General features: G+C 50.8%; 1 protein-coding gene across 1 annotated transcript; it reads left to right on the top strand.

Annotated features, from left to right (window-relative positions):
- The first annotated feature begins 1017 nt into the window (after nt 1–1017).
- Nucleotides 1018–25138, top strand: GOLPH3L (golgi phosphoprotein 3 like). Its single transcript, XM_054011038.1, has 5 exons — nt 1018–1143; nt 2187–2388; nt 14289–14420; nt 17860–17974; nt 19841–25138. The coding sequence occupies exons 2-5, from the start codon at nt 2206–2208 to the stop codon at nt 20266–20268; spliced, it is 858 nt and encodes a 285-aa protein (XP_053867013.1). The 5' UTR covers nt 1018–1143; nt 2187–2205; the 3' UTR covers nt 20269–25138.
- The last annotated feature ends 1586 nt before the right edge of the window (nt 25139–26724 follow it).

The raw sequence follows: 26724 nt of genomic DNA, 5'->3' as shown, positions 1-26724 counted from the left end.
AATACATCACTGCATAGCTGCACCGCACGCTACATCTCGTTCAATATACAATATGCTAAAATACTGCACAGCAGCACAGCATGCAATATGATACAGTATTGCACAGCTGCCTAGCAGATGCTGGCATGAGATACTGTGCAATATTGCATGGCTGTACAGTGACCAGATGTCCCGATTTTATAGGGACAGTCCAATTTTGGGGGCTTTTTCTTATATAGGCACCTATGCCCCCCACCCCGTCCCGATTTTTACACTTGCTGTCTGGTCACCCTACATGGCTGTGACATGATATGATGCAATACCATAGCACACCTACACAACAGAACTGTTACAAAAAGATGCATGACTGCCTCGCTCTTATCTGTATTGTCCAGCACAATGCTACACAGCATGGCTGGGTAAACTATGTGATAACAATTCGGTGCTGGATAACTTGCACCCTGTAACGTTGCATGGCTGAACAACAGGCAAAGCTATGCACATCAGACAGGGTGACCAGACAGCAAATGTGAAAAATCAGGACGGGGGTGAGGGGTTATAGGAGCCTATATAAGAAAAAAGACCCCAAAATCGGGACATCTGGTCACCCTAACATCAGATACCATGCAATATTCTTCTGTTGCACAGTACAGAATACGAGGCAATACTGCACAATTTCACCCCACACAATGCAAGGTAACATAGCACAGGTGCCGTACACACAGCACAACACAATCCTACCAAGCTTCACAACAATCCACCTTTATGACTCCAGTCTTCAAGGGGGTGATTTCTGCATCTGCCATTGGTCGGGGGCGTTGGGGGCTGGACAAGCGACCACCATCCCCCCATCTTCTTATTGGTTTCCTCAGCTGTCCACAAAGACAAAGACACAAAGCAGTGCCACCCTACAAGTTTGTCTGTACCAACAAGGACCCACCCCCTGCAATCTCTATTGGAGGAACAGCCTCAAAGTTGGGCATTAACAAACACCAGGATAGGTTACCCAGGGATACGGAAGCTGATGTGTTTCCTCCCCCTTGCTCCAGCTCAACCAGGAAGTAAAGTTTCTATTTTCTCTGGGCTCAGAAGTTTAATACCAGGCAAAGCAGAGGGGAAGGGGGGGTGGACGAGGCCTCCCAGAAGAGGAGATCAGAGTCACAGGTAAGGTTGGGGAAAATCTCCAACAAGGGTTAAATTCTTAGGCACCAACATTAAATAATTGGGAAGTGACTTGTACATTTTCACTGTGGTCTCGTTTAATTTGTAAATTTCAGGGGGGGAGGATTTTCCCCCTCTTAAATTATTTTTTTTCGTGCTGGAATTTAAGTTTTCCTGGCAGAGGTAGTGGGAAGTGTGTGTGTGTGTGTGTGTGTGGGGGGGGGTGCCTGTGTTTCTTCCCTAGACCCCCTCAGCATGGACAGGGGCTGCTGGGAACATCTCCTTTGCCTCTTAGGTTCGGTGCCTGAGTCCAGTTCGTTTTCTATAGCTCCTTCCTCCCCTAACTCACCTAAGGAACTGGGCCATGCAGTCCCATCAGCTGTGGGAAGCAAAAGCCCCTTTTATGTGAAATGGAGGTGGGCGGGGGAGGGAGCGAGCACGTTCTCTTCTGGCCCTAGAACCTGTAGAGGGGAGAGCTGGGGTTTTGGGGTACTTGCAGGATTAGGCCAGGGTGGGCAGCCCCTCTGGTGTACCTCCATTTCCCCCTCTCCTGCAGGGATTACTCATTAAATTTATCCCTTCCCTAAAGAAGTGAGGGACTCCAGCGAAAGCAATAGCCTGGCTCCATGAGGCTAGGAAGGATGAAAACCTATGTGAAGCCCTAAGTCTCCAGACGGGTCCAAGTTCTGTGCAGATACCAGACCATCAGTGGGTGTAGAAGGGCGAGCCCCCAGCCTCTTCCCATGCTAGGTGGGACAGACCTTGTCTGCTGGCCAAATGTCCTGCTCCCTGCTCGGAGATTTCATTCCTGCATAATCTGGGATGATCTGGCCTTTTCAACACACAGCACCAGTGCAATGCAGCCACTCCTGTGTTGTAAATGCTGCCTGGCAGTGTTGGACTAAGAATATTTGCCTTGTAAAGGGGCAGGGCTGTCCTGGCCCTACCTGAATTCCAGTCTTCAGTTCCCTGTAATATAGTGCCTTTAAGCCATCCTTTCTGGAACCGGTGCACCCATCGATACTTCCTTTGGTTACCCTTGCTAGCTCCTAGTTGTGGGAGAGGATGACGACGCTCATTCACAGAGGGCGGCGTGCTGACGTGGGCAAGAACGCCGACAAGAGGCTGGAGGGCGAGGACGACGACTCGAAAGACCGAAACCTGGATGAGGAGGAGTCGGGTGACTCCAAAGATATCCGCCTGACCCTCATGGAGGAGGTGCTGCTCCTGGGACTGAAGGATAAGGAGGTAACGGGTCTTTGGCTGCCAGCGTTTGTGTTACGTGGGCAGTGCCATTAATGGAAGCAACTGCTCCTGGCTTTGCTTGTGGGAAAGTGCTGTAGGGGGCAATGCCTGCCCCCTTTGTGGATCCAGAGGCCCCTCTTGCAGCAGCACTAGTGCAGTTCCTCTGTGCAAAGGGGCGCGTAAGCACCCTCTGAGTGGCATCAAGCCCAGGGCCACAACAAGGCACGGCTGTGCCAGGGGGTATGGTGGATCCCCAGCTCTTTCCCTCCTGCCCCAGAGGCTGGATGGGTGATCTTCCACGGGGCAGGTCTGCTGTTGCTGCTGTACTACCTGGCAGTGGGAGGATCTTGTTGCATTTTGCCATTGTGATTGGTTCTTTGCCTGCTTCCTGCCTGACCCTGTTGGATCGGTGCTCTGTTTAGGAAGTAAACGTGGTGTGGCATAAAGAAGCAAAATGCCTCTCCGCCTTTTTTGCACCAGGCCCTTGTGACAGGGTCCATAGGCAAGAAAGCTGCGAGTCTTTTGGAGAGAGCGGGGCTGGGCCGTGCTCCCAATACAGGGGGCGGATTCATCCCTGCGCACGGGCAGAGGAGAGGCCATTTACACCTCACCTATTAAGGGGCCCGTGCAGCCTCAGCGAAGGCCAGGGCTGCCCTAAATGGCCCATAGATTTGCCAACCTACCAGTCCACCCTAGCCAGACCCCCGTCCTTTCTCTGGTCCGCCCACACCCTACAGCAGAACAACTCGCCTTGTACGCTGGGCTGCTTCAGAGGCACATCTGGCTCTATGCCAGGTGCAGCAGCTACCGGCACCAGGGTTGTTTGTTAAAACCGGCTTTGCAGACCCTCTGTGCCAATCTCCTTTGTACAAAGGGGCCCTTGGGCAATAGGAAATTGGACCCAGGAATTCTTGGCTTCCCCTAATGGTCTCTGAAAAGTGAATTCCTTGCCCCAGTGCACAAGAGTTCTTCTTTCCACCTGCATTATAACGCCTCATATCTATGCCAAGCAGGATCCCAACAGCTGTTGAACACTCCATAGTACTTATAAAGAACAGACACGCACGTCCGTTGCGACAGAAGCAAAATCGAATCTATATTGCAGGTGAAAATGTGCAAATCTGCACGGTACAGGATTTTCTTGGGCTGGGGGGAGTTACTTTCATTTGACAGGCAAGGCCCGTTAAATACATGACACTAACAAAGCCTGACCCTGATGGGAGAAAAGGTTGCAAGTTCTGGCCCTACAGCAGGATTAAAATGTCCATATAACTGAAGGAAAGAAATGTTTCCATTATCTGACCGAAAAGCCCCTTTGGGGCGTAACTCAGCAGCTGTTTAGCAGCACACAGCAATAGTGGTCAGAGGTTGGTGGTGGTGTATTTTTAGCACATAAGTGAAGAAAAAAACCCAACAACTTTGAAACTGCAGGGGGGAGGTTCTGTTTGTTTGTGTGGATTGGGTAGCTTTGTCTTCCTGCAAGTTTCCTTCCATCATTTTGTCTGTAATCTTTGCAATACCAGAGCAAAGTCAGAAAGGAAATTTTGGTCTTGGGGTTAAGCCACTGGGCTGGGACTTGGGAGCTCTGGCTCTGCCACAGATTCTCTGTGTGACCTTGGGCAAATCACTTAATATTTCTGTGCCATAGTTTCCCATCTGTAAAATATGAATAATAGCATTTTCTCCCACCCTTTGCCTGTCTTGTACACTGGGGCTCTGGCCTCTAAGTGCTATCACAATACAAATGATTAAAAATTGTTTGATTATAAGCTTTTCTGGGGCAGGGACTGTCTCTCACTGTGTGGCTGTACAGTGGCAGTGCAATGAGGCCTCTAGATGCTATTGTACTACACCGCTACCTCGATATAACGTGACCCCCCGATAACACGAATTCGGCTATAACGCGGTAAAGCAGTGCTCCGGGGGGAGGGGGGCGCTGCGCACTCCGGCGGATCAAAGCAAGTTCGATATAGCGCGGTTTCACCTATAACGCGGTAAGATTTTTTGGCTCCCGAGGGCAGCGTTATATCGAGGTAGGGGTGTATAACCAACTTAATCTAACCTACTTAATTTGCAATATTGCGGATCCCGCAATATTAGACTTCCACAGCCGTTTTGATTGTAATTAGCTTACTTTGCAAAGTCCCACGATTTTGCACACCTTTTGAGATTTGCAACACACACTTTTTCCCCCCATTAGTACAGTAAAACTCCATGTATCCGAGCTAATAGCGGCTGGGGTCGGGCTGTCAGCCCCGCGCATTAATGAGTGTAATATAGCTGCAGCAAAATGTCTGGTTAACAAAAAAAAATTAGCAGGCATTGCATAATACTTGAGTTTATATTGTTCCAGCAAATTTTTCTTAAATAAATGGGGCTTCTCTGGCTTATCCAAATTTCCTCAATTAATAAAGGTCCATTATTACTTTTCCCTGGTTTTTTCCATGTCTTGTCCGCAACTCAGCCACAATTATTTGACAATCATCCCGCGATTCAAGTAGGGCCTTAAATATAACTAAATCGTGATGATGAAAGCCAGTTGCTAGACAGCTTCCTCTCCGCTGTGAGATCTAACAGTCAGGGTGACCCTTGTGCACTCCTTAACCTGGATCTGTAGTGATTATAGCACGAGGCATTCAGTACTTTAGTAGTTGCTATTAGCTCATCTCACTGAAGCAACAGATCTCTTCTGCCTGCCTGCAGTCAGGTGCCATTTAAAATAATTAGACTGTACTCTTTTTGTTCAGCACAGCCGGGAGTGGCTTCTTGCTATGGAATGGGGCGGTGCAGTGTCTTTGAAAGGAACGCCTTGGCACCTCTGGCTGCAATGCTCCCCAGAAGGGCTGTCTGTGTTTGTGGCTGCTAACATGGTAACGCGAAGTCTGAGATTGTTCAAACCCACGAAGGTGGTTGACTCTCGGTTTGCACAGGGGGTAGGGCAAGAGACTGGGGGTCAGGACTCCTGGGTTCCGTATCCAGCTCTACCAATCAAAATCAGGTCCTCGTTGTGCTTGATGCTGCACATAATTCTAGTTAGATACAGTCCCCACCCTGTGGGGCTTAGACTCTAAGGCCAAGATCCTGTACTTGTGCCTAAATTTGCATTTGAAATCAGTGGGATTGCTCGTGCGGGAAAGGTTGAGTATGTGCAATGTTGCCAGCCCTAAGTGTGCAAAAATCATGAGTCAGGCCCACCCAAAATCAAGATTGTCGTAAAAATCTTCCGATGGAGCCTTTATAAGGCACATTTTCAGGCCTCTCTCTGAAGCCCCAAGGGCTGGAAATATTTTTTTCTCTATTATTTGAAAGGAAGCTGCTTTTTAAAAACAAGCAAACAAACAAACAAACAAAATCACTAGCTACATGAGACTAGTTATAAAATCACCGCTAAGTGAGATGCATGCATCTTTGCCGAATTTGAGACACGGGTCTGGAAGGGACTTCCTAGTTATTGTCATCCCTTCTATCACAGGCAACCACATTATGTGTTCCCACTCATAAACCTATCAAGCTCCGTCTTCGAACTAGCTAGGTTGTTTGTGTTTTCCCCCCGCCACCTCCCTCCGCTTCTCCTGGGAGGCTGTTCCGGAACCACCTCCTTCTCCTGGTTACAAACCTTCTACATTTACTCTCCAGATGGGTCCAAGTTCTGTGCAGATACCAGGCCATCAGTGGGTGTAGAAGGGCAAGCCCCCAGCCTCTTCCCATTCTAGGTGGGACAGACCTTGTCTGCTTCCCAAATGTCCTGTTCCCTGCTCGGAGATTTTGTTCCTGCATAATCTGGGATGATCTGGCCTTTTCAACACACAGCACCAGTGCAATGCAGTCACTCCTTCATCCCATTTGTCCTTGTGTCTGCGTTGTCCTTCCATAGCTTTTCTCATTCCCTGAGTAAAACAGCCATGGATTCCTCTGCTGGATATGTCTCTCTGCTCACACGTGGCTATTTGTGGCTGCATTTCAGGCGGGTTGTTCTGCTGGACTGGTGCAGTCTGCCGTCGCTGAGGCCTTTCGGCTCCTGTTTTATTGGTTCCCCCAAGAGGTGAAAGGTGCTGATTTAACAGCCCTTCGCTTAGAAGGGTAAATGCAACATGGACAACCAGCTTCCCTGCCCGTGTGTCTTGACCCTGATCTGTTGGGGAGTCAGTTCTTGTTCCCTCTACGGAGATGGCCATTTGGCAGGATGGCTTTATGTGACATGGACAACCGGGACTGGACTGAGACACAGCCAGCTCGATTCCTGCTTAGCAGCTGGTAACTAGTTTTGCCATTTGGTGCTCCCCAGAGTAAGCTGCTGACCTAGAAGCGAATGGTTGCAAACTCTGTTATTCTGAGTTGTCTGCTCCCTTGGATCGATTCTTCCTGATGTCTCAGGTACTTATCTGGCCCCATCACTGTAATATCTGAGCACCTCATGATCTTTAATGTATTTATCATCACGCACCCCCCCGCCAGGCAAGGCAGGGCTGTTATGCCCATTGTACAGTGGGGGAAACTGAGGTACAGAGTGGCTAAGGGACTTGACCAGAGTCACACAGGGAGCGTGTGGCAGAGCAGGAAATTGAAACCAGGTCTCCTGAATTCCAGCTAGCGTCCTCACCACAAGGCCATCCTTCCTCCTAGCCTGAAGAGAGTATATTTTCAGAGTTTTTTGGGTGTAATGCATTACCTTCAGCACTGAAATAATAATAACCCCTAGCTCTTCCATAGTGCTTCTCATCCCCGGATATTAAAGGAGGTCAGGCTCATTCTCCCCATTTTATGAATGGGGAAACTGAGGCACAGAGAGGGGGGGTGACGTGGCAGAGGCAGAAACAAAATCCAGGTCTCCTGAGTCCTATTCCAGTGCTCTATCCACTAGGTCATACTGCCTCCTGGGTCCTCAAAACTGAGGCCCTGTAAAACAAGGGGGCTGGTTTTTCAGAGGTGCTGAGCACCTACAGTTCCCAGTAACTTCAGCAGTAGCCAGTGCCTCTGGAAATCAAACTGCAGGGCTCGGTTTGGCAATATCCCGGTTATAAGGCGCTGCTCGATGTCTCTAGTTCAAGAGCACCAATAAAATCTCAGGGTTGCTAATTTAAGTAGGACATTATAGGCAAGCAGGTGATAAGCCGGATGCTGGGGATAACCTCAGAGAGCAAATATTTGAGAGCCGCTCAGGTGCAAATGTCATTGGAGCAGTGCAGTGACCTTTAATTCCCTTTAACTCTTTTGGTGCCAAACCCTTTAGCGTCAGCCCGAGGTAGGTGGCTTTAAACCAGGGTTCTGAACCGGTTTTGAATCATGAACCCACAACCCCCCCCCCTTTTTTTTTAAACTTGGACTGCTCTTTCTCCCTTTCCCGCCCCCCCTTACAAAATGGGACTGTCCAGTGTAATCTAGCTGGACCTGGGGCCATTAATACACTGATTCCAATAAAGGGGATTCTGCGTTAAATAAATCAGTCTTTTGACCCTGCTGTCTAACTGCCTAGGCTGGGAAATGTTGTCAAAGCACATACCTTAAAACCCACAACGTTTGCCGGGCAGAATCTCTTTCAGCATTGATGAGTGGTCCTGGGCGTTGTGATCCCGGGCACCAGGTCGCAATGCCACTCATTCAAATTTGGCCCAGCCGCCCCTCCATCTGGCATACTGGAGGGGGCAGCCAGGCCAAACTTGAATGGCATCGTATTCCTGACCCCATGCGCCACGTTGCGACGTCCGCCTAGAAAGTTTGATTCCCCCCCCCAGGGTTGAGAACTTCTGCTTTCAACCATGTGTCCTTTGGACTATCTGTAGGACCCAGACACATTCAGAAAGCAGACAGAGGTCTCTGCCACGGCAGTGGGTAGGTACAGAAGGTCAGCGGCTAATGTGATGGAGGTGTAAGGGGGCCCACAGATTCGTTGCAGTACTTTTTGCATGAGCTGCAGGCGTAGGCCCATTTGGAACTGTGTGGTGACGGCAAAAATAGAACTCGGCACCCGCTGATGCCTGAACCTATGTCTGCACTTAGTGCTACAGCAGCAGCGCTTCAGTGTAGACGCTGCAGCGACAGGAGGGGTTTTCCCACTGCTACAGTTGATCCACCTCCCCGAGAGGCGTAGCTAGGTGGACAGAAGAATTCTTCCATCAACCTAGCGCTGTCTACATGGGGACTTAAGCCGTCTTCACTCCATCGCTCAGGGGTGTGGGTTTTTTCACAGCCCCGAGCCCAGTTGCTGGGTTGAGCTAATTTTATAGTGTGGACCAGCCCTAAGAAACTCTGTTATCCTTTCCTCTGATGTCAGGGCTGAAAAATGTTGCTGGTCTTTCCTAATTAATGGCTCATTCAAACTGATTCTTGCAACACTACTTTTCTGTAGGGATGTGGCATTGTCTCTTGAGTTAATGTTTTATAGAATGGCTGGAAGATGAATCGGAAAGGGGCCAAGTCTAGGGAGCTAACAATGCGGGGCGGGGGGGGGAGGAGGGCGGATTTGGATATGGCCCCATCTTGCTGTGAAATTCTTCCTCCATCCTGTTGGCTGGTATCGGTGGTTCTCAAACTCTTTTTCTCACACCCACCCCACCCTACAAATATTCCCGGAACCCAGTTGCCGGTGGGGTAGATTGTAACTCCGATGCTGATAAGCTCTTGTGAGCAGTTTTCTGTAATATGATGAAAAGGGGTCTCACTGGTGATGGATCGGACCAAAAACCTGATGTTTTGTATGTTGCTCCTCGATATTCTTCTCCTCATTCTCAAAGAAAAGGCAGAAATCGTGTGGTCCAGCGGCCATGGCACCCGACTAACTGTCATGACTTTAGGTTGGACATCAGGAAAAACTTCCTAACTGTCAGGGTGGTTAAGCACTGGAATAAATTGCCTAGGGAGGTGGTGGAATCTCCATCATTGGAAATTTTTAAGAGCAGGTTGGGCAAAAACCTGTCAGGGATGGTCTAGATAATACTTAGTCCTGCCTTGGGTGCAGGGGACTGGACTAGATGACCTCTCGAGGTGCCTTCCAGTTCTATGATTCTATGACACCTGTTTTCTATGCCCTGCTCTGCCACTAACTCATTGTGTGGCATTGGGCAAGTCACTTCCCCACTGTGCGCCTCAGTTTCCCTATTCATACAATGTGGAGAATAAAAATTGCCCACTTTTGCTTAAAACACTCTGAGTTGAGCCTGTCGGAAACTTTTCAACAAAATGGTTTTTGTCACAAAATGCCCATTTGTGAAAACCAAAACTTTTTGTGGGAACATATTGGTTTGGATGAAACTTTTGTCGGGAATATTTCTTGGATCCATGATGGAATTTCTGGTCAACATTTGTATGTGTGTGTGCGCGTGAGAGAGAGAGAGAGAGAGTGAAGTAGAGAGATTCTAGAATGGCCAGTAGTCTGGAGGTTGGGGAACGCACTGGGGATGTGGAAGATCCAGGTTTAAATTCCTGCTCTGCTTGATTTGGACCAGGGACTTGAATCTGGGTCTCTCATATCCTAAGTGAGTGCCATAATCACTAGGCAGTTGGCTATTCTGCTGTCATTTCTCTCTCTCTCTCTCTCTCTCTCTCTCTCTGTGTTCTTCTCACACACACTCACTCAAATTTGCAAGATCTTGGTCGGAATGGAAACAAATGTCAAAACTTCAAAATATTTCCTGAAAAGTAATTCTTGTTTTCTGGACAGCCCTTGTTTTGATGTGTATTCAGCACACAGGATACTTCTGAACCATATCTAGTGTGTGTCTCATGCTAGGCTAGGGTATAGAGGGTCCACTTTGACCAGAGTTGAAAGAACCCAGCTTGACTCTCAGATCCCAGTTGAATCTGATGTGCCAGCAGGAAGAACAACCATCTCTCTGCCTGTAAACAGCTCTGGCTTCATATGGAGTCGTTGAGGGACAATAAAGATGCAGCCTAAAGTTTAGGGGAAAGTCTTGACCAAAAAGAGGTGGAGGGGTGGTAGGAGAAATAAAATGTTGCCTGTTTTCTGTCTGGAAGCCCAATGATGCCATTTCATTTTCTTCCAGCTTCACTATATCTCTTTGTCATAGATCAATCCATCTGAGGGTAGGCAATCAGTCTGGCATTTATAATCTGAAACCAAATCTGGACAGAAATCCAAAGATTGCAAATATCCTGCTTTAAAAATAAAGGGTGAACTTGAAACCCTTTTCTGGAGAGCAAAAAAATGTGTGGTTAAAAGGAGAGTTTCTTTTGTAGAAAGCGCCTAGCAGATCCTCTGAACTCTTGATTCCTGCGTTGCTTAATCACTTGCCACAAGGAAATGAATAAAGCAAATAAAGGTTACAATTAAAAGCTATCGTTTTATTGTTCTGCCCTACGAAACACACCCAGTGCGTGTGTCGGGGCTTGCTATATAAAGAGATGTTTGGAGTTATGGATTAACCCTTTATAGGCTGCAGAATATTGCTTTTTTTTTTTTTTTAACCTGTATACTTTTAAAAATTATTATTCCATTTCTAATCCTCAAAACTTGGCATCTGCAGAGTTTATTCATCTTTCCCTAATGATCCATTTGGAACTCAGAGGCCTGAAAGCTGGTTAGATGCTGTTTCAGGCCTTACCCTTCCTACCCCGAGTCTGCAAATACTTTTATGTGCTTGTTCAGCTTTATGGACCGGTGCAATCTCTGTTGAAGTCTATGGCAAAGCTCCTGTTGACATCTGTGGTTAGGGGCAGGCTCATTGACGCAAGTGAAGCACGCACGCAAATATCTGCCAATTTTTAAATCGATTTTTCCAAAAGCTTTGCTCTAGGAATTATTTTGGGGCAGTTCTCTGGCCTGGGCCATGCAGGAGCTCAGACTAGAGATCACAGCGGTGCCTTCTGGCCTTTGAACCTGTGAATTCATCTGCAGGATCAGGGCCTTCGTTGGTCAGGGACTGCAACCGAGACGATTTGCGGGGTTTGAATGGGTCTCCCAGCAAACAGTGATCTGGCTGGTTTTAAAATATTTGATTCCCCTCATTGTGCTCAGCTGATCTGTCTCCTCAGCTAGAGGTAGTGAAAGAAAATTCCTCTTGATTTTTGGACACTTCTCCCTTGATGACTTCTGCGAGCAGCGTCCAAATCCTTAGTCGCTTGCCTTCCAAAAGATAAGAGTTCAGGATGTCCTGTTCATGGGCCTTTTTCCTGTGCCTGTGTTATAGTGTGACTATGGTATATTGCATTTCCCATACTCCTCTGCTCAGCTGACATTAAACTCTCCAGTTTGGATCTGCTCCGGAGCGATTTGGTGTAATGGTGTCATCTAGTGGGTAGAACATTGGACTGGGAGCAGGGAGGCAAGGTCCCTCTCTGTGCATCTTCCTGCCCCCTTTGAGCTGTTCCAGGCAAGGACCATGATCTGGCTGGCGACTCTAGGTCCTACTCTCTTCATGATGCTGAAGACAGGATGAGTGGCAGGGCTTTGACGCTTCTCAGGATCGGGCTCTTTGCTATTACATGGCGCGGGCATTATTCAACACCCTTGAGCTAGGCTTAATGGTTGAAATGTGCCCTGGTGTGGAGGCCTTTGCCTCACTTACACGCCCCGTGTAGGGCTCTGGCGGGTGTATGGAACCTGGTGCTGAGACGGGTGAATTTCTCGTGATCTGAGTGACTGTCTCTCATAGCTATAATGTATGAAGGGTTAATAACGGAGTGCATTAGAAAACTGAGAGTGTGACTATAAACCGGTACACAGACCCAGACCCTCGGCTGCTGTAAATCAGTGTGGCTCTGCTGACTTCAAGTGTACTTGAGCTGAGGATCTGGCCCGTTGAGCACGTCCCAACCCGTGATCGAAATGCAGCCACTTCTAGGGTGGAAAGCGGCGGCTGTTTAACAGCACGCAGCCACACTACCCAACAATTTCAGAGGTTCCTATCCCAAGCGAGCAAGTCATACCATCGCTAGCTGGAAATTGACTTGGCGGATTTAAGTAGGCAGAATGTAATTAGCCAGAGTGCAATCCGGACAGGACACTGGGGAGAGCACTGTTATCTAAACCTTAATAGAAGTCTAGTCAAAGATGTACACCTTGGGCTTAAAGATAAAGCTGCGGACAGCGAGGAGCGCTCTTACGACAGGGCTTACAAGCAATTTCTGATTACAGCTAATTGTTCGGCATGCATGTCTGAAGTTGTCAGGGCTTTCATGTTTTCCTGAGCGGCCTCGTTATTCAGAAATCTCGTAAGCTCTGGGAAAGCTGGTTTGATGGAAACCGTTACTGCTCCTTGGTTAGTTCTCGTGTCAGCTGCTGACCCAGTTCTAGGTCATTGTAAAAAAGGGTGGATGGTGGTGTTTCTGGCATGCTTCCCCATGGGTTTAATGCTGAGGGGGAAGAATTGGTGGTGGGCAGGCAAACGGGACCAAGCAATGATACCATTACAGTCAGATACTCAATCTCTCTCTTGTCGTCTTCTCCCCCCCTTGCCCCACCATGCTGAAAGCAATGTCCCTTATGGGAAAAGGTCCTGTAGCATTTCCTACGGGTCTGAACTCTTTCAAACCTATAGAACTGCATTGAGACTTGTGCTCTGTAGTGGGTTAATTTGATTTTTTTCCCCCTATTGTGAAGAATAAAATTCTCTATAGGGTCACATCCAAAGCCTATGCAAACCTTAACATCTGTCTCTCAAATCTTTTCCATGGTGTTTGTTCTCTCAAATGTTGACTAGTCCCAGAATTGCAGAAGCGTGAAACTTCTTATTTACGTTACAGTAGTTCCCCCTGAGATCAAGGACCTGTATGCGTAGTATGAGACCATCCTTGAGATGTATAGACTAGGTGGGAAGGGGAACGGAGGCAAAGTGACTTGCCTGAGGTCATCTAACAGCTCAGTAGCAGAGTGGGAATAGAACCCGGGAGTCCAAGTCGTAGTCCAGCACTGCTGCAGGGCTCTGCTCTGAGCCGGTTTGGCAGGCCAGCAGTCAGATTAGTTTTCAAAACTCTTACTCAACTCCTAGGCTAGGTTTCAGAGGCCGGGGCTGGCGCAAACTTCCCCTCTGCTCTGCAAACACCTGGACGTGCTTGAAGAAACCTGCTTTGGAGCAGGAAGTAGGTTCTGCTGTAACCCGAGCCAGCTGGCGAAGGGCATGTGATATGCTGCTGAGCGTTGGCTCCCGGAGGCGAAGCAGGTTGCTGGCCCAACCCTTTAACACTGTGCTGGTCAAGTCTCTCTATCTGAGCAAATCTGCCCTTTGCTAGGCTATGTACACGCTACAGCTTACGTCGGTACAAGTTACGCCGCTCAGGGGTTTTGAATAAGCTTGGATTTGCAGCTGCTCGGCATCTCTGAAAATCGGGCCCTGTTGTCCATTTTGGGGGGGTGCCTAGTGTTGCTCTGGAGCCATCATATGAAAAAAGCCACTTTCAGGCTATTGCCCCGTGTGGGCTTTTGCTGGAAGAGGGGCCTTGGTGTTTCAGAACCGCTGGCTCTTCTGTCTTTCCTCTCGACTCCACGCGCTCCTGAGGGCTCTCGACTCTGCACAACCCGGGGAACATTGCAGTGGTTCTGATGCTGTAGGGGAAGCGGGGTTAGAACTTGGACCCTCCTGCTACAAAGGGCGGGCCTTTGCCACTGGAGACTCCGTAGCTGGACTGGCTCTGCCTCTGGCCTGCTGGGTGACCTGCGGGCAAGTCGTTTCCCCGCTTTGTGCCTCGGTTTCCCCATCTGTGAAATGGGGTGGTGATCCTGACCCCCATGGTAAAGGGCGCTGAGATCTGCTGATGGAAAGTGCTAGAAAAGGGCTAGGTGGTGCTATTATCCCTAGCTGTTAGAAGTGAAGGGCCTTGAGCTGCCTTCAGTTCCTCGGAGGGCTGGGTGGGCTACAAAGGAGCTGTAGTGATCTCTTGATGATTCGGTCCCATGAGGGTTCCTTTGTTTCTAATGCCGGTGGCGTTCCTCCCCCGCTCTCCCTCCTCAGGGCTATACGTCTTTCTGGAACGACTGCATCTCCTCGGGCCTGCGCGGCGGTATTCTCATCGAGCTGGCCCTGCGCGGACGTATCCAGCTGGAGCCGCTCACCATGAGGAAGAAAAGGCTGCTGGACAGAAAGGTACCCTGCCCCGGGGGTCGGTCTCTGTGCCTGTTGGGCCAACAAGGAGGACAAGGCCCTTAGCCTCGGGGAGATCCCCTCCCCCTACCTTTTCAGACCCATGAGGCCTGATTCCCCGCTGCCCTGCAGTCATGTAGCCCGGTGTGACCTGGCTACAGAACGCCACCGTCCCAACCTGTGAGCGTTCTGCACCCGGGTCAACGACGGCACGGGGCAATGGAGAATCAAGCCCGTTTACACTGGTTCTGATCAGCGCCGCAGGGGTAAATCCGAAGTCGCTCCAAGGAAAGCGATGGAGTGACTCTAGATTTACAACGGGGGGGCACTGTGGGGATCGGGCCCCGTCTGCGGGCTTGGAGGAAGAACATGACGGAGAGGCCGGGACGAGGAGGCCGCAAGGTAGGCGGTCAGGGTCAGATGTGGGGAGTGAGCCAGGCCTGTATTTGTCTGGAGGGGGTGGGGAGGCATCTCTCTCCTTCTTGTGCCTCTGGAATAACGATGATTTGCATGGACAATAGCAGCTTACGTCCAGATGGATGTCTCAGGCACTCCTGTGGCCTCCGGCGCCGTAACACCTGAGCACTCAGTTATTAATGCATTTAATCCTCAGGCACCCCTGGGAGGCAGGGCAGGGCTGTCATCCCCAGTACAGAGATGGGGAAACTGAGGCACAGAGAGGCTAAGTGACTGGGCCAACGAGTCTGTAGCAGACCAGGTGTGATGGGATCCCCGGGGTGCAGCCTGGGACTGTGGGACCGTTGTGCCCCCTTAACTCTCCAGCCTGGGCTGTCTCTCACAATGCCTTGCTCGTGACAAGCAGCAAACCCCTCCAGGCCCTGTTCTCACTCAGCACAACAGCATGTGGAGTCCCCCACCCACCTAGATTGCATGAATGCTCCCAGAACCACTCCTAAATCACAACGAGAAAGGCACCAGCCAAACCTCCCAGCTCTGTGCCCTCGGGAATATACCGTCTTAAATTTATTAAATGGTTCACCACTTCATCAGTGGAAAGTGGATATATCCCAGCCCTTGTAAACCTGAGCAAACACCCTTACCAAACACGTCAGGCAAACACACGGGCAAAGATAACAGTTAAAAAAATCTATCCTTTGTAGTCAATAAATTTAAGTGAGTATAAGTGATAGGCAAAAAGTCAGCGTCATTGCCAAAATAAAATAAAATATCAGCACGCAGTCTAAACCCTCAACCCTATTAGACTGGGTAACATCTAAATTAAGCAGTTTTTCTCCCCCACACTGGATACTGCAGTCCTTAAGATACAGGTTTGTCTAGGCCGGTCTCCTCCTTTGGAGTCTTCTGAGTGTCCTTGTTGCTTGCAGCATCGGCCTTGGCTACACTAGCACTGCAACTTGCTGTGCTCAGGGGTGTGAAAAAACACCCCCCTGTGGCCTTGGCTACACTTGCAAGTTACAGCGCTGTAAAGCCTCCCCCAGCGCTGTAACTCACTCCCCGTCCACACTGGCAGGGCACTTACAGCGCTGTATCTCCCTGGGTACACCGCTGCAGGTACTCCACATCTCCGAGAGGAATAACCATGGCTACGACTCACAGGTGTCTAATCACCTTGTCAAGTGGCCAATCCTCTCCATTGTTGTGACCGGCTGCAGGAATGCGGAAGGGCTGGTTTCAAAGCTCGTCCCACAGAGAAAAGCAAACAGATTGCAGCTTGCTTTGAGTGAGTGAATGAATGAGCAGGGGGCCCGGAGTTAACTTGCAAAATAGAGAGCTGACATGCTCCAAAAAGCACTCTTTCTGCCCCCACACTCCCTGTCACAATCCACCCCACCGCACCCCTGTTTTGAAAAGCACATTGCAGCCACATGAATGCTGGGATAGCTGCCCATAATGCACCGCTCCCAACACAGCTGCAAATGTTACAAGTGTGGCCACCCCACTGCGCTGGCAGCGGGCAGTGTGGACAGACTGCAGCGCTTTTCCCTCCTCAGCTGCACGAAGACAGGTGTACCTCACAGCGCTGTGCAGCTGCAAGTGTAGCCAAGGCCCAAGCGCAGCAAGTACAGCATTGTAAAGCGCCAGTGTAATTCCCCTCGGAGCGGTGGAGTACATACAGCGCTGCGACTACACTCGCGCTTCACAGCGCCGCCGTGAAGTCCCGAGTGTAGCCAAGGCCATAGGTGGGGGCAGGAGAAAGGCCAAGCATGGGGTCCCTGTGTTATTTCCTACTTTTTTTCCCTGGGGGGAGGGATAGCTCAGTGGTTTGAGCATTGGCCTGCTAAACCCAGGGTTGTGAGTTCAATCCTTGAGGGGGCCACTTGGGGATCTGGGGCAAAATCAGTACTTGGTCCTGCTAGTGAAGGCAGGGGGCTGGACTCAATGACCTTTCAAGGTCCCTTCCAGTTCTAGGAGATGGGATATCTCCATTATTTGAATTTGAATACCCTCAGTCCCATGTGCTTGGAGCACACAAGTCCAGGCATGTCTGGGGGCATTGCTGAGTCCCCAGGCAAGGTTGAGCAATTCCCCTGGTGTGGCCTCATGCAGGTGAGTCATTGCATTGGAGCTCCCTTTCTGGACAAGGGCTGTTGATGGTTGTTTGACACCTGCCCGGGTGTTGGTTACTTTCCTTGCTGTTGCCTCTGGGGAGCTAATATCTGGCCAGTTCCCCAACTTACAGCGTGCTTTAGTGACAACCATCCAACACAATCTCGTAACTTCATATGCACTGATGACATACATATTTAGATAGAACAGTGACTTTCACCAGATCATAACCTTTCCCCTGATACCTTACATGGCCTACTTTATATGCACGATCACAATTGTATATAACTGAGGGGTATGGGGGGTACAGGCAGATTGGTAATGAAAATCTGTCACAGCGCTCCCCCAGGTATAGAATGTCACAGCAGGGAACTGTACTAGCTTTGGAGAGCCGGGTTCTCTAACCATTGGGCCAGCCTTCCTCTCGGCACATAGGCCTGATGTTCCTTTCGCTCTCACGGTTGTAACTCCATTAGTCTGGCGTAACGCTGGCTTTGAGCCCGTGCCTGTGTTCAGAGTTGCACGTGATAACTGAATCCATACAAGGACATTCCAGAGCCGGGAATAGAACCCAGGTGTCCTGACGCCCCGTCCTGTGCTCTATGCACTGGACAATGCCTCATTGCTTCAGTGGGTCTGAGAGTCCCTTGTAGCGTCACATGGGCTGTAGCAGTGTCCTATCCTCTGTGGATTGGGCCCAGCATGGGGCATGTAGCCCATGCAGCACAGTGGGTTACACGTGCCCTGGCATCTTGCTGATCTTGGTCAAAGATGCTTCCTGGGCTTCTCCCGTTAGAACCAGTTTCAAAGCTCTCAGCCAAAGCAGGATCAAGCCACGTCGTCTCTGGGATAGAGGGACGGCAGCCAGTCCGGGATCCAGCCTCAAGCTGTGTGTCTGTCTTTGTCCTCGTAGGTGCTCTTAAAGTCAGACACCCCGACCGGCGACGTCCTACTAGATGAGACCCTTAAGCACATCAAAGCCACAGAGCCTGCAGAGACAGTCCAGTCATGGATAGAGCTGCTCACAGGTATGAAGGCCTGGCCTTGAACGGCGCCTCCTCCGCTTCCCGGTGGCCTGCTCTGCCATGAGCCACTTTATGCTTGTTCTTGCTTGATCACCTAAGGCAGGGGTGGGCAAACTGTGGGCCAGATCCGGCCCACCAGCCATTTTAATCCGGCCCTCGAGCTCCCGCTGTAGAGCGGGGTCTGGGGCTTGCCCCGCTCCAGTGTTCCAGCTGGGGAGCAGGATCGGGGGCTGCTCCGCACGGCTCCCAGAAGCAGCGGCATGCCCCCCTCCTCCAGCTCCTATGCATAGGGGCAGCCAGAGGGCTCCGCTCTGCACGCTGCCCCCCGGCCCAAGTGCCGCCCCCACAGTTCCCATTGGCCGGGAACTGCAGCCAATAGGAGCTGCAGGGGCAGTGCCTGTGGATGGGGCAGCGCACAGAGCCGCCTGGCCACGCTTCCGCTTAGGAGCCAGAGAAGGGCTATGCCGCTGCTTCCGGGAGCTGCTTGAGGTAAGCGCCACCTGGAGCCTGCACCATGCCCCAGCTCTGATTTCCCCCCCCTCCCAACCCCTCAATCCCAGCCCGGAGCACCCTCCTGCACCCCAAACTCCTCACCCCCACCCCGGAGCCCTCACCCCCAACCCCAATTTTGTAAGCATTCATGGCCCGCCATACAATTTCTATTCCCTGATGTGGCCCTCGGGCCAAAAGTTTGCCCACCCCGGCCTAAGGACTAAACCGGTCAGGGCGGTGCAGCGTGCTGGAGAGGCCACGCGCTCCCCCTCTCATGGCCGTTCAGACTTATCTCGCCCGGGGCTGATCTCATCCCTGATTGGGCTGGAATCCAGGCTGGCAGGTTGCATGGGTGGGTTCATGCTCATCTCTGGTCTGGACAGAGCAACCTTTGTGCTTTTCTCTGTGCGGATCTGCTTCCTAAATACTCAGCCTCACCTAGGCCTGGTTCACATGTAAAAATTAGCTCCATCTAGCTCTGTGGCTCTGGGCTGTGGGAACCTTTGTGCCCGGAACGCCGTAGTTAAGTCACCCTGGTTGACGGAAGGATCCTAGCCCCTCGGGGAGACGGATTAAAGACATGGACAGAAAAACCCCTTCTATCGAGGTTAGGAAGCCTCTACACTATGGCTGTGTGGCTATAGCGTAGACGTGTCCTTAGGCCTTTAAGGGTAAGTCCACAGACACTGCAGCTGGGCTCAGCCTCCCGGGAAGACAGATTTTCCCTAGCAGGACTCCAGCTAGTGCATTAATGAGTGGGTTGTGGGTCGGTACTGAGGAACATCGGCTCAACTGTGTGGAGCCTGGTACTGGAATAGCACAGGGGCTTAGGCAAAGGTGACGTGGGGGTGGGGGGTGCAGGGTCCTATGCCCCCCCCCCCAGATTGCTCGGTCACCTGGTGCAGCCAGGCCCGCCCCTGCCCTCCCTGTGGGGCAGCTGAGCCAGCGGGCTGCGCCAGGCAGAGAGAAGGGCAGAGGCAGGAGGAACAGCTAGGAGCCGTAGGGAGGGGCTGCTGCTTTCCGGGATGGGGGAGAGGTTGCCTGGGGGTGGACATGACTGGTGCTGTTCCAGGGTGCTCCCCCTCTTTTCCCCCCTCCCCCCCAACTATCAGCAGGCACGTGTTGTGTCTGGGCTTATGGATCAAATTGAAGGTGTCCTGCGGGAACTGGGCAGGGGCCCCAGACGGGAAGAGGCTTGAAGTACACGGGCAGAGCGGTGTGGAGGGTCCCAGGACTGGAACAGCATTGCAGGGGTGGCTGAGGTGCAGTATCCGAGCTCTCCCGGGGATGTCGTGGCGCAGGGCGGGGTGGGGGGGATGCCCACCTATTGCCTTGATTTTGCCACTAAAAAGCAAACCTCGGCTCCCCGTCCCGCAGGCGAGACCTGGAACCCCTTCAAGCTGCAGTACCAGCTGCGCAACGTGCGGGAGCGCATCGCCAAGAACCTGGTGGAGAAGGGCATCCTGACCACGGAGAAGCAGAACTTCCTGCTCTTCGACATGACCACCCACCCGGTCACCAACACCACCGAGAAGCAGCGTCTGCTCAAGAAGCTGCAGGAAAGCGTCCTGGACCGGTGGGTGAACGACCCGCACCGCATGGACAGGAGGACCTTGGCCTTGCTGGTGCTGGCCCACTCCTCGGACGTACTGGAGAACGTTTTCACCCCGCTGGCGGACGACAAGTACAACACGGCCATGAACAGGTCAAAGGACCTCTTGGACTTGGACCCTGACGTGGAGGCCACCAAAGCCAGCGCCACGGAGATGATCTGGGCTGTTCTGGCGGCCTTTAACAAAGCCTAAATCCAGACTGCCTTGCCCATTGGACGTAGCACGGGACCTTTGGGTGGGGAGCTGCCCTGGGCCGGGCCAGCGTAAACTCTGTTCTACATGGCACCTGGGTTTGACTGATGTCCACCCCTGCCCCAACCTACCTCTCTTGGCTGGGGATTGTTGTGCTGGTAGAGTGAGCGACTGTATGTTGTGTGTCCTCTTCTTGTAAACACTCGGCTAAATGAAGGTCTTTGTCTCCTGTGGGGGGGGAGGGTTGGCTTGGCTTGCGGCTCAGTCAGCTCTCTCGTTTCCCATCACCTTTTGGAGAATGGAGATGTAGAATTGCCATCGGGATGTATTCTGCTCTTCTTTTCTCTCCATTGATTTTTATGGGGGTGGGGTTAGCTTGAGTTGATGGGGCCTGCTCCATTCCTGCACTTGGGGGACTGACAAACAGGGTGGCTTTAAGCCACCTTTGTGCTCCCTGTGTTCTGAGGCTTGCCTGGCCCCCCCCAACAGTGTAAGTTAGATCAGTCCAGAAGCTGCTCTACACTATGTTCTGATCCCCATGGCGACCAGTGGGCCCTGGGAAGTGGAGAATCGCTGTTACGCAGGGTACTCTGGGCATGCTCCTGGTCTCCACCGTAGGGGGCAAGGCCATTGCAGAGCCCTGACGCCAGCTCCACTGTAGCCAGGGAAGGGGGGCGGTTCCCCATTGTCAGGCTCACTTGTACTGCCAGAGCACTGCGAAGGGGCCTGGGTGTTACCAAGAATCAGGCTGGTAGAGTCTGACCTGGTCTGACACTCGCGCTGGTGTAATCCCGGTGACTGCAGGGGTGCAGCTCCTGGCACACGCCGGAGTCCCAGAGATCGGTATCGCGGCCTCTGAAACCACGGGGATGTAGCTGCCCCTTTACTCAGCATGGCTAACTTCTTCATGACCTTTCCTATTCAATGTCTGCTGGGACAGGGAGGGCCCAATTCACAGCCGCATGACTCCTGGCAGAACTCCTCTGAGATCGGTACAGTCACTGACCTGCTGTGACCTTTCAGTGCAACGTGGGAGGGAGAGTGCTTGGCTGGCTGAGCCATGTTGGAAAAGACACAGAAATGATCTGTGCCCAGAGCCCAATTCTCCCCGCCTTGCATCATGCGTGATCTGTCTGCACCAGTGCAAAGTGAGCATGTGGGTTTACTTTCGTGTTGCGCTGGTGCACATGGCATGGCAGTGGAGAAGTGGGCCAATAGGCTGCTTGAGCCGTTTAAAGGTGAACACGACTGGCCCACTCCTGCAGCCTTCACTCGTGTGAATAGCCGCCCGTGGGGGGTCTGCATTTGTGAGTGAAGGCGACCGGGACTGAGCTCTCAGGTCAGGCTTTCAGAGACCGCCCTGTGGAAGGGAGCCTGTACGGCTGGTAAAACTGCTTAGGGAAAAATCAAAACAAAACTCATTTTCCATGGAATTTTTTTTTAACTTTTCAGCAAAAAAATCAAAAATTAAAATATCTGGTGCCTCATGGGAGTTGTAGTTCAGTCACCTTGAGTGCCCTTCTATGGGCTTCCTAGTTGGACTACATCTCCCATGATGCACCACGGTCTCGTCTCTTGGTGAGGGGAATTTGTGCGTGATTGGAAGCGCTATGGCCAATTGGCCATGGTGCACCGGTGGAAATTTTTCAGCCGGCCTTAACCATGAATGGAATTGACTCAGTCTTTGCGGTGGATCCGGAAACGGCCCAAAACGCAGCTGGTCTAAAAGTGGGAGATTTGGGTTTTTTTTGTTTTTTTTTTTTTTAGAACATAAGTAGCTTTTAATGGCCTTGCATGAATTCTAGGTGGCCATGTGAAGTCTCTGTGCCCAAGAGAAGGATATAAACTTTCCCTGTAGAGAGGTGGATTTTAGAAATCTAGACTGGAGCTTTCAAAATCATCCAAGGGACTGTGAATTTCAATGGGAATCGGGTGCCGGACTCCTTTGAACACCCCCAGAGCTAATAAATAATTGCAGTAGGATTTCTAGGCCGTGCTGCTGCACAGATGGCACCCGGTGTTCTGTTTAGCCTGTGTCTTACTTCCCCATCATCCTATGCTGCCATCGCGTCTGTGTTTACTCCTGCAACTGAGTTTCCAGGGTCGTCTGTGAGTTTTCAGAGCTTGTTGGTGTCCGGAGCAGGCTGCACCAGTGTGTGGATAGGACACTCGCGCAGGAATCAGCCTCTTACCCGGATGGGCCCAAATCAGGTTAAGGAGGCGTTACCCGGTGACAACGCAAAGCTGTAAGGAGTAATGTGAGCTCCCTCCAGTTTGACTGTTGTGGCTGAATGAGTGCCTAAATCCACAGGCCAGGTCTTCAGCTGCGATAAGCCAGCACAGCACCATCAACGTCAGGGGAGCTACAACCGTTCGCACCAGCTGGGGATCCGGCCCTGGATCTCCATTTCGGTTACACCTGTGCCAGTTCGGAGACACTCCAGATTTACACGGGGGTGAGAGAGGAGAACTCGGCTCTTGCGTTTAGATCCACGAGGCCGTGAACTTCCCGAATCGGACAACGTGCCTAGAAGCAAACGGCCTGATTCCGCTCACAGTCACAGGAGTGTAGACGAGAGAAGAGAGTTATGCCTCAGAAAGCCAATGTACATGAGATCCGGATCAGGCCCACCAGCCTCCAGCTTGCGAGGAGAAAGGGGGCGAATTCTATTCGGCCAACTCAATTCGGTTATAATTGACCCTCCCTGTCTCTTTTTGAATCCTGCAAAATTCTTTCCTGCCTTTTGATGATCAATCCATTTCCCAGCGCGAGCTCCCTGATCAACGCAAAGGAGGAACAGACACGTTAGGCAGCAGGGAATGGAAAGTAAGATTCTGGGCTAATTCCTCATTGACTTAGTGAAGGCACTCCCAGATAGTAGCAGCACGGGGGATAAACAGGCCCTGGACTCCTGGCGCCTTGCAAGCAGAGATCATCAAAGCAAAGATATTCTAGATTTTGCATTTACTACCTATTGTCTTTTATTCATGTCCTCGGTTTGCTATGAGCTCTGCAAATATTTGCAGTCAGGGTAGGGTGGTTCTCTGCTAATGGAGTGGACACTATCCTACCAGCCCCATTGCATGCTGCACCAAGCCAGAATGTCCCCAGCTAAGCCAGGCTTTTGAGGTGAACAGCAGGGGGAAGGAGGGGGGAGGAGAACTGCACCTGACCTACATGCATGACATAACACTAATTGGAACCTGTGGTCCATTGTGGGGATACGTGGCAGGGGCACATTGGGAAGCTGACTTGTATGAGACTCCAGGACTTGGTTTGCTCTGTTACATGTGGAGTGTCTCCATTGGTGTCAATGGGTCAGATTTTCAGCTGGGGCAAATCAGCATAACCTAACTCCACTGACGTCAGCAGTGGTTGACGCCAGCTAAGAATCTGGCCCCTTGGATTTACACGGGCATAACCGAGAGCAGAGCCTGTGTCTCTAGGGGATGAAGTTTGCATCAAAGCGTGTGATGACTCAAACTTCAGCCTCGGAAGGGCAAAGAGCATTTCTGCATTAGTGGTGGGTTCTCGGCGCTCCATCCCACAAGGAGATTCTGCAGGGCGAATTCACTAGGGGGAAGACGGAATGGGGAAAGCACAGACAGGATCAGGTATCCTGATCTTGCTGTTCAGTAGAAACTTTGGATATGTGGACTGGGGAGAGGAGGGCACTGGTCATGATTTTGGGTTGCACTAGCAGTGTGATCTAGTGGTTAGATTAGAGAGCGGGACCGGGTAGTTCAGATGCCTAGGTTCTAACCCTGTCTCTGCGATTTTGGTAAGTTGCTACTTAATCTCCATGCATACAGTTTTCTTGAGTAGGAGCAGAGAGGGTATTTTACTTCTGCATTTGGCACTGGTGCGACGGCCGCCGGAATATGGAGTCTAGTTCTGATGGGCACGGTTCAAGAAGGAAGTGGATGAATTCGAAAGGGTTCAGAGAAGAGCCGCGAGAATGATTAAAGGATTAGAAAACTGCCTCATCGCGACGGACTCCAGAGCTCAGTCTAGTCAGCTTAGCAGAGAGGAGGGTAAGGGATGACTTGATTACACTCCCTCAGCAGCTACGTAGGGAACAAATATTTAACAATGGGCTCTTCCCTCGAACACAATCCAACGGCTGGAAGTTGAAGCCACACAAATTCCGACTGGCAATAAGGTGAGAGGAATGAATGATCGGAACAATTTTCTGAGGATCGGGGCGGGTTCTCCATCGCTGACCATTTTTAAATCGAAGTTGGATGTTTTTTCAAGGGCTCTGCTCTAGGAATCTGACCTGCCGTATTAGCCAGCGGTGTAGCAGGCTCGTCAACTCTGTATGTGGCCTATCCAGCGTTAACGGGGGACGAGAGAACACTACGCTGGGTGGGTGTGGCTTATGCTATCTTGGATGGAAGGTTCTGTAGAATGGCTGTCTGTTGTTATTGTCCTAATAAGGTGCTAATTATATCCCTGATTGACCACAGCTCACTTTATAGAGAGGATAGATCCAGGTCTGTGCTCCCATCCCATGGGCTTGGTCTTAGACCTGCAGAGCACATGCATAATCCACATGTATATATTTTTTGTTTCTCCTCTGAAATAACCTCCTCAACTCTGCTTAGAATTTTACCCCCGGGCGTTTTTCAGTGCAGCCACACCTCTGCGAACCTGAGCATCTTTCTTTGGGTTTATAGTGACCCCTGGGGATCCGGGTGTAATTCCTTAGGATAACTGTAAACCAACCAGGGGATGGGCTGCTGCAGTTAAAGGTGATCTGCAAAGTCGGGGGCAGCGGGGGTTGGGATTGTGTCCTTTTTGGTTGTTTAGTGATGGATGAAGAAAGCCTGAATGCATCGTATTAAAATGATTCTTCCTTTAAAAGTTTTTGCTGTGTTGATAACGGTCAGATAGAGAATGACTGTGATTATGACATCGCAAGCGACTGAGCAATTGCAAGCAGAAGGATTTTATTTTAGGCCATCTCTTTCAAGCAGTCTGGCTTTTGCTGACACCGGTTTAACACCAATATCTAACACAGACTGTGCCGGGATGTCAGCAACGCGCACACTCTCCAACGAAGGCGTGAGCACTGCCGCTGGGTCAGGAACTTTTCCACAAGGCGCTTTTTTTTTTTTTTTTTTTGTAAAATGCCAATTTTGTCACAACCAATTTCCCCCCCACCCCCCCGGGAACCTTTCCAACTCAAAAAGATTTGGTGGGGGCGTAGCAGTGATTTCTAAACTTTTTGGCGTTTTCAGAACAATAAAAATGTTGTTGTTGTTTTTTTTCCCTCCCCGATTTCCATTTTGAAATACACGCTAATTCTAATTTTGGGGGAAAATGTTTAAATTGGTCAAAATGGAAATGAAACACTTTGACCCCAACCAAAATGTTTTTCAGAGTTTGTAAACACTTAAGAATTTTTTTTTTTTTTTTTACTTGTCCCAATTTGGGATGGGTAGGGAGGGCGGGATTTTTTGATACGACCGTTTTCACATGATGGAGAAAGTGTTTCCTTCCCAGCTGCAGTGAGCATTCCCACCATACGCCCCTGGAAAGGCCAGACCTGATGTGTGTAATAAAACAAGGAACAGAGGAGGCAGCCGCGCACCTTCCCTTGCTGATCCTAGATAAAGATTCCTCCATTGATCCATCCTAAAGAAGCAACAAACCAGCACACGGTGAAAGGTACTTTACAGGGCCCCGGCAAGCCCTGGGGGTGGGAATTCACTCCTTACGCAAGAAGGGCTTTTTCTTGGCTTGCTCATAAATCTTGTCTTCCTCCTGGGCCCTGAGCCAGGTACCAACAATGTAAATAGTCCTAGAGGAAACTGACTTGATCTTTGGTGAGGGTGATAGTTTCTTCACACCCCTTGGAAAGGGAGGATTGTGGGGAGAGGTCTGTATTGTTTGCTGCTCTGATTCTCGGGGCTATTGTGTGAGCCGCACTCGCTTTTTGCTGGGTTTAATTCGCCACCTGCAGCACAGGAGGCTGGGGAATCATTCGCCAAATGGCGTCTCTCCTCCCCAGAGGAAAGGAAACGCCCCCCCTCCCCGTTACTCTACCTCCGTGGGAAATAGCCACCCACCCCCAAAAGAGACAGCATCACTTTCCTGCCTGAAAACATACTATCGTTAACCACCAAGATAATACAATTGTGAAAGAGGTTGCAGGAAGGGCAGGTTCCACTTTGTTTTACTCTCCGCGATTGACCACTCTAGGGTCCCTTGCTCCGTTCCTCTCCTAGGGGTAGATTCTAAAGCCAGAAGGCACCGCTGGGATCTCTAGTCTGACCTCCTGCATGGCACAGGCCATAGAACGGCCCTGAAATAATTCCCAGAGCAGAGTTTTTAGAAAAACACCCAATCAGGCCCTGATCCTGCAGGGAGCTCATGTGGCTTGACCCGGATCCATCCCCATAGGTCCAATTGCAGGAGCGGGGCCCTCGTTTTCCCCAGGTGGGTCTCTT

This window comes from Malaclemys terrapin, chromosome 21 (assembly GCF_027887155.1).
Source record: "Malaclemys terrapin pileata isolate rMalTer1 chromosome 21, rMalTer1.hap1, whole genome shotgun sequence".
NCBI lineage: Eukaryota > Metazoa > Chordata > Testudines > Emydidae > Malaclemys > Malaclemys terrapin.
This window is presented reverse-complemented; position numbering and strand designations above follow the sequence as displayed.

What these genes read in the sequence shown, in the direction of transcription:
- GOLPH3L (XM_054011038.1), top strand. Translation starts at nt 2,206, where the DNA reads ATGACGACGCTCATTCACAGAGGGCGGCGTGCTGACGTGGGCAAGAAC. An exon ending in TGGGACTGAAGGATAAGGAG is followed by an intron (nt 2,389 to 14,288) that starts GTAACGGGTCTT and finishes CTCCCTCCTCAG; the next exon opens with GGCTATACGTCTTTCTGGAA. An exon ending in AAAGGCTGCTGGACAGAAAG is followed by an intron (nt 14,421 to 17,859) that starts GTACCCTGCCCC and finishes TTGTCCTCGTAG; the next exon opens with GTGCTCTTAAAGTCAGACAC.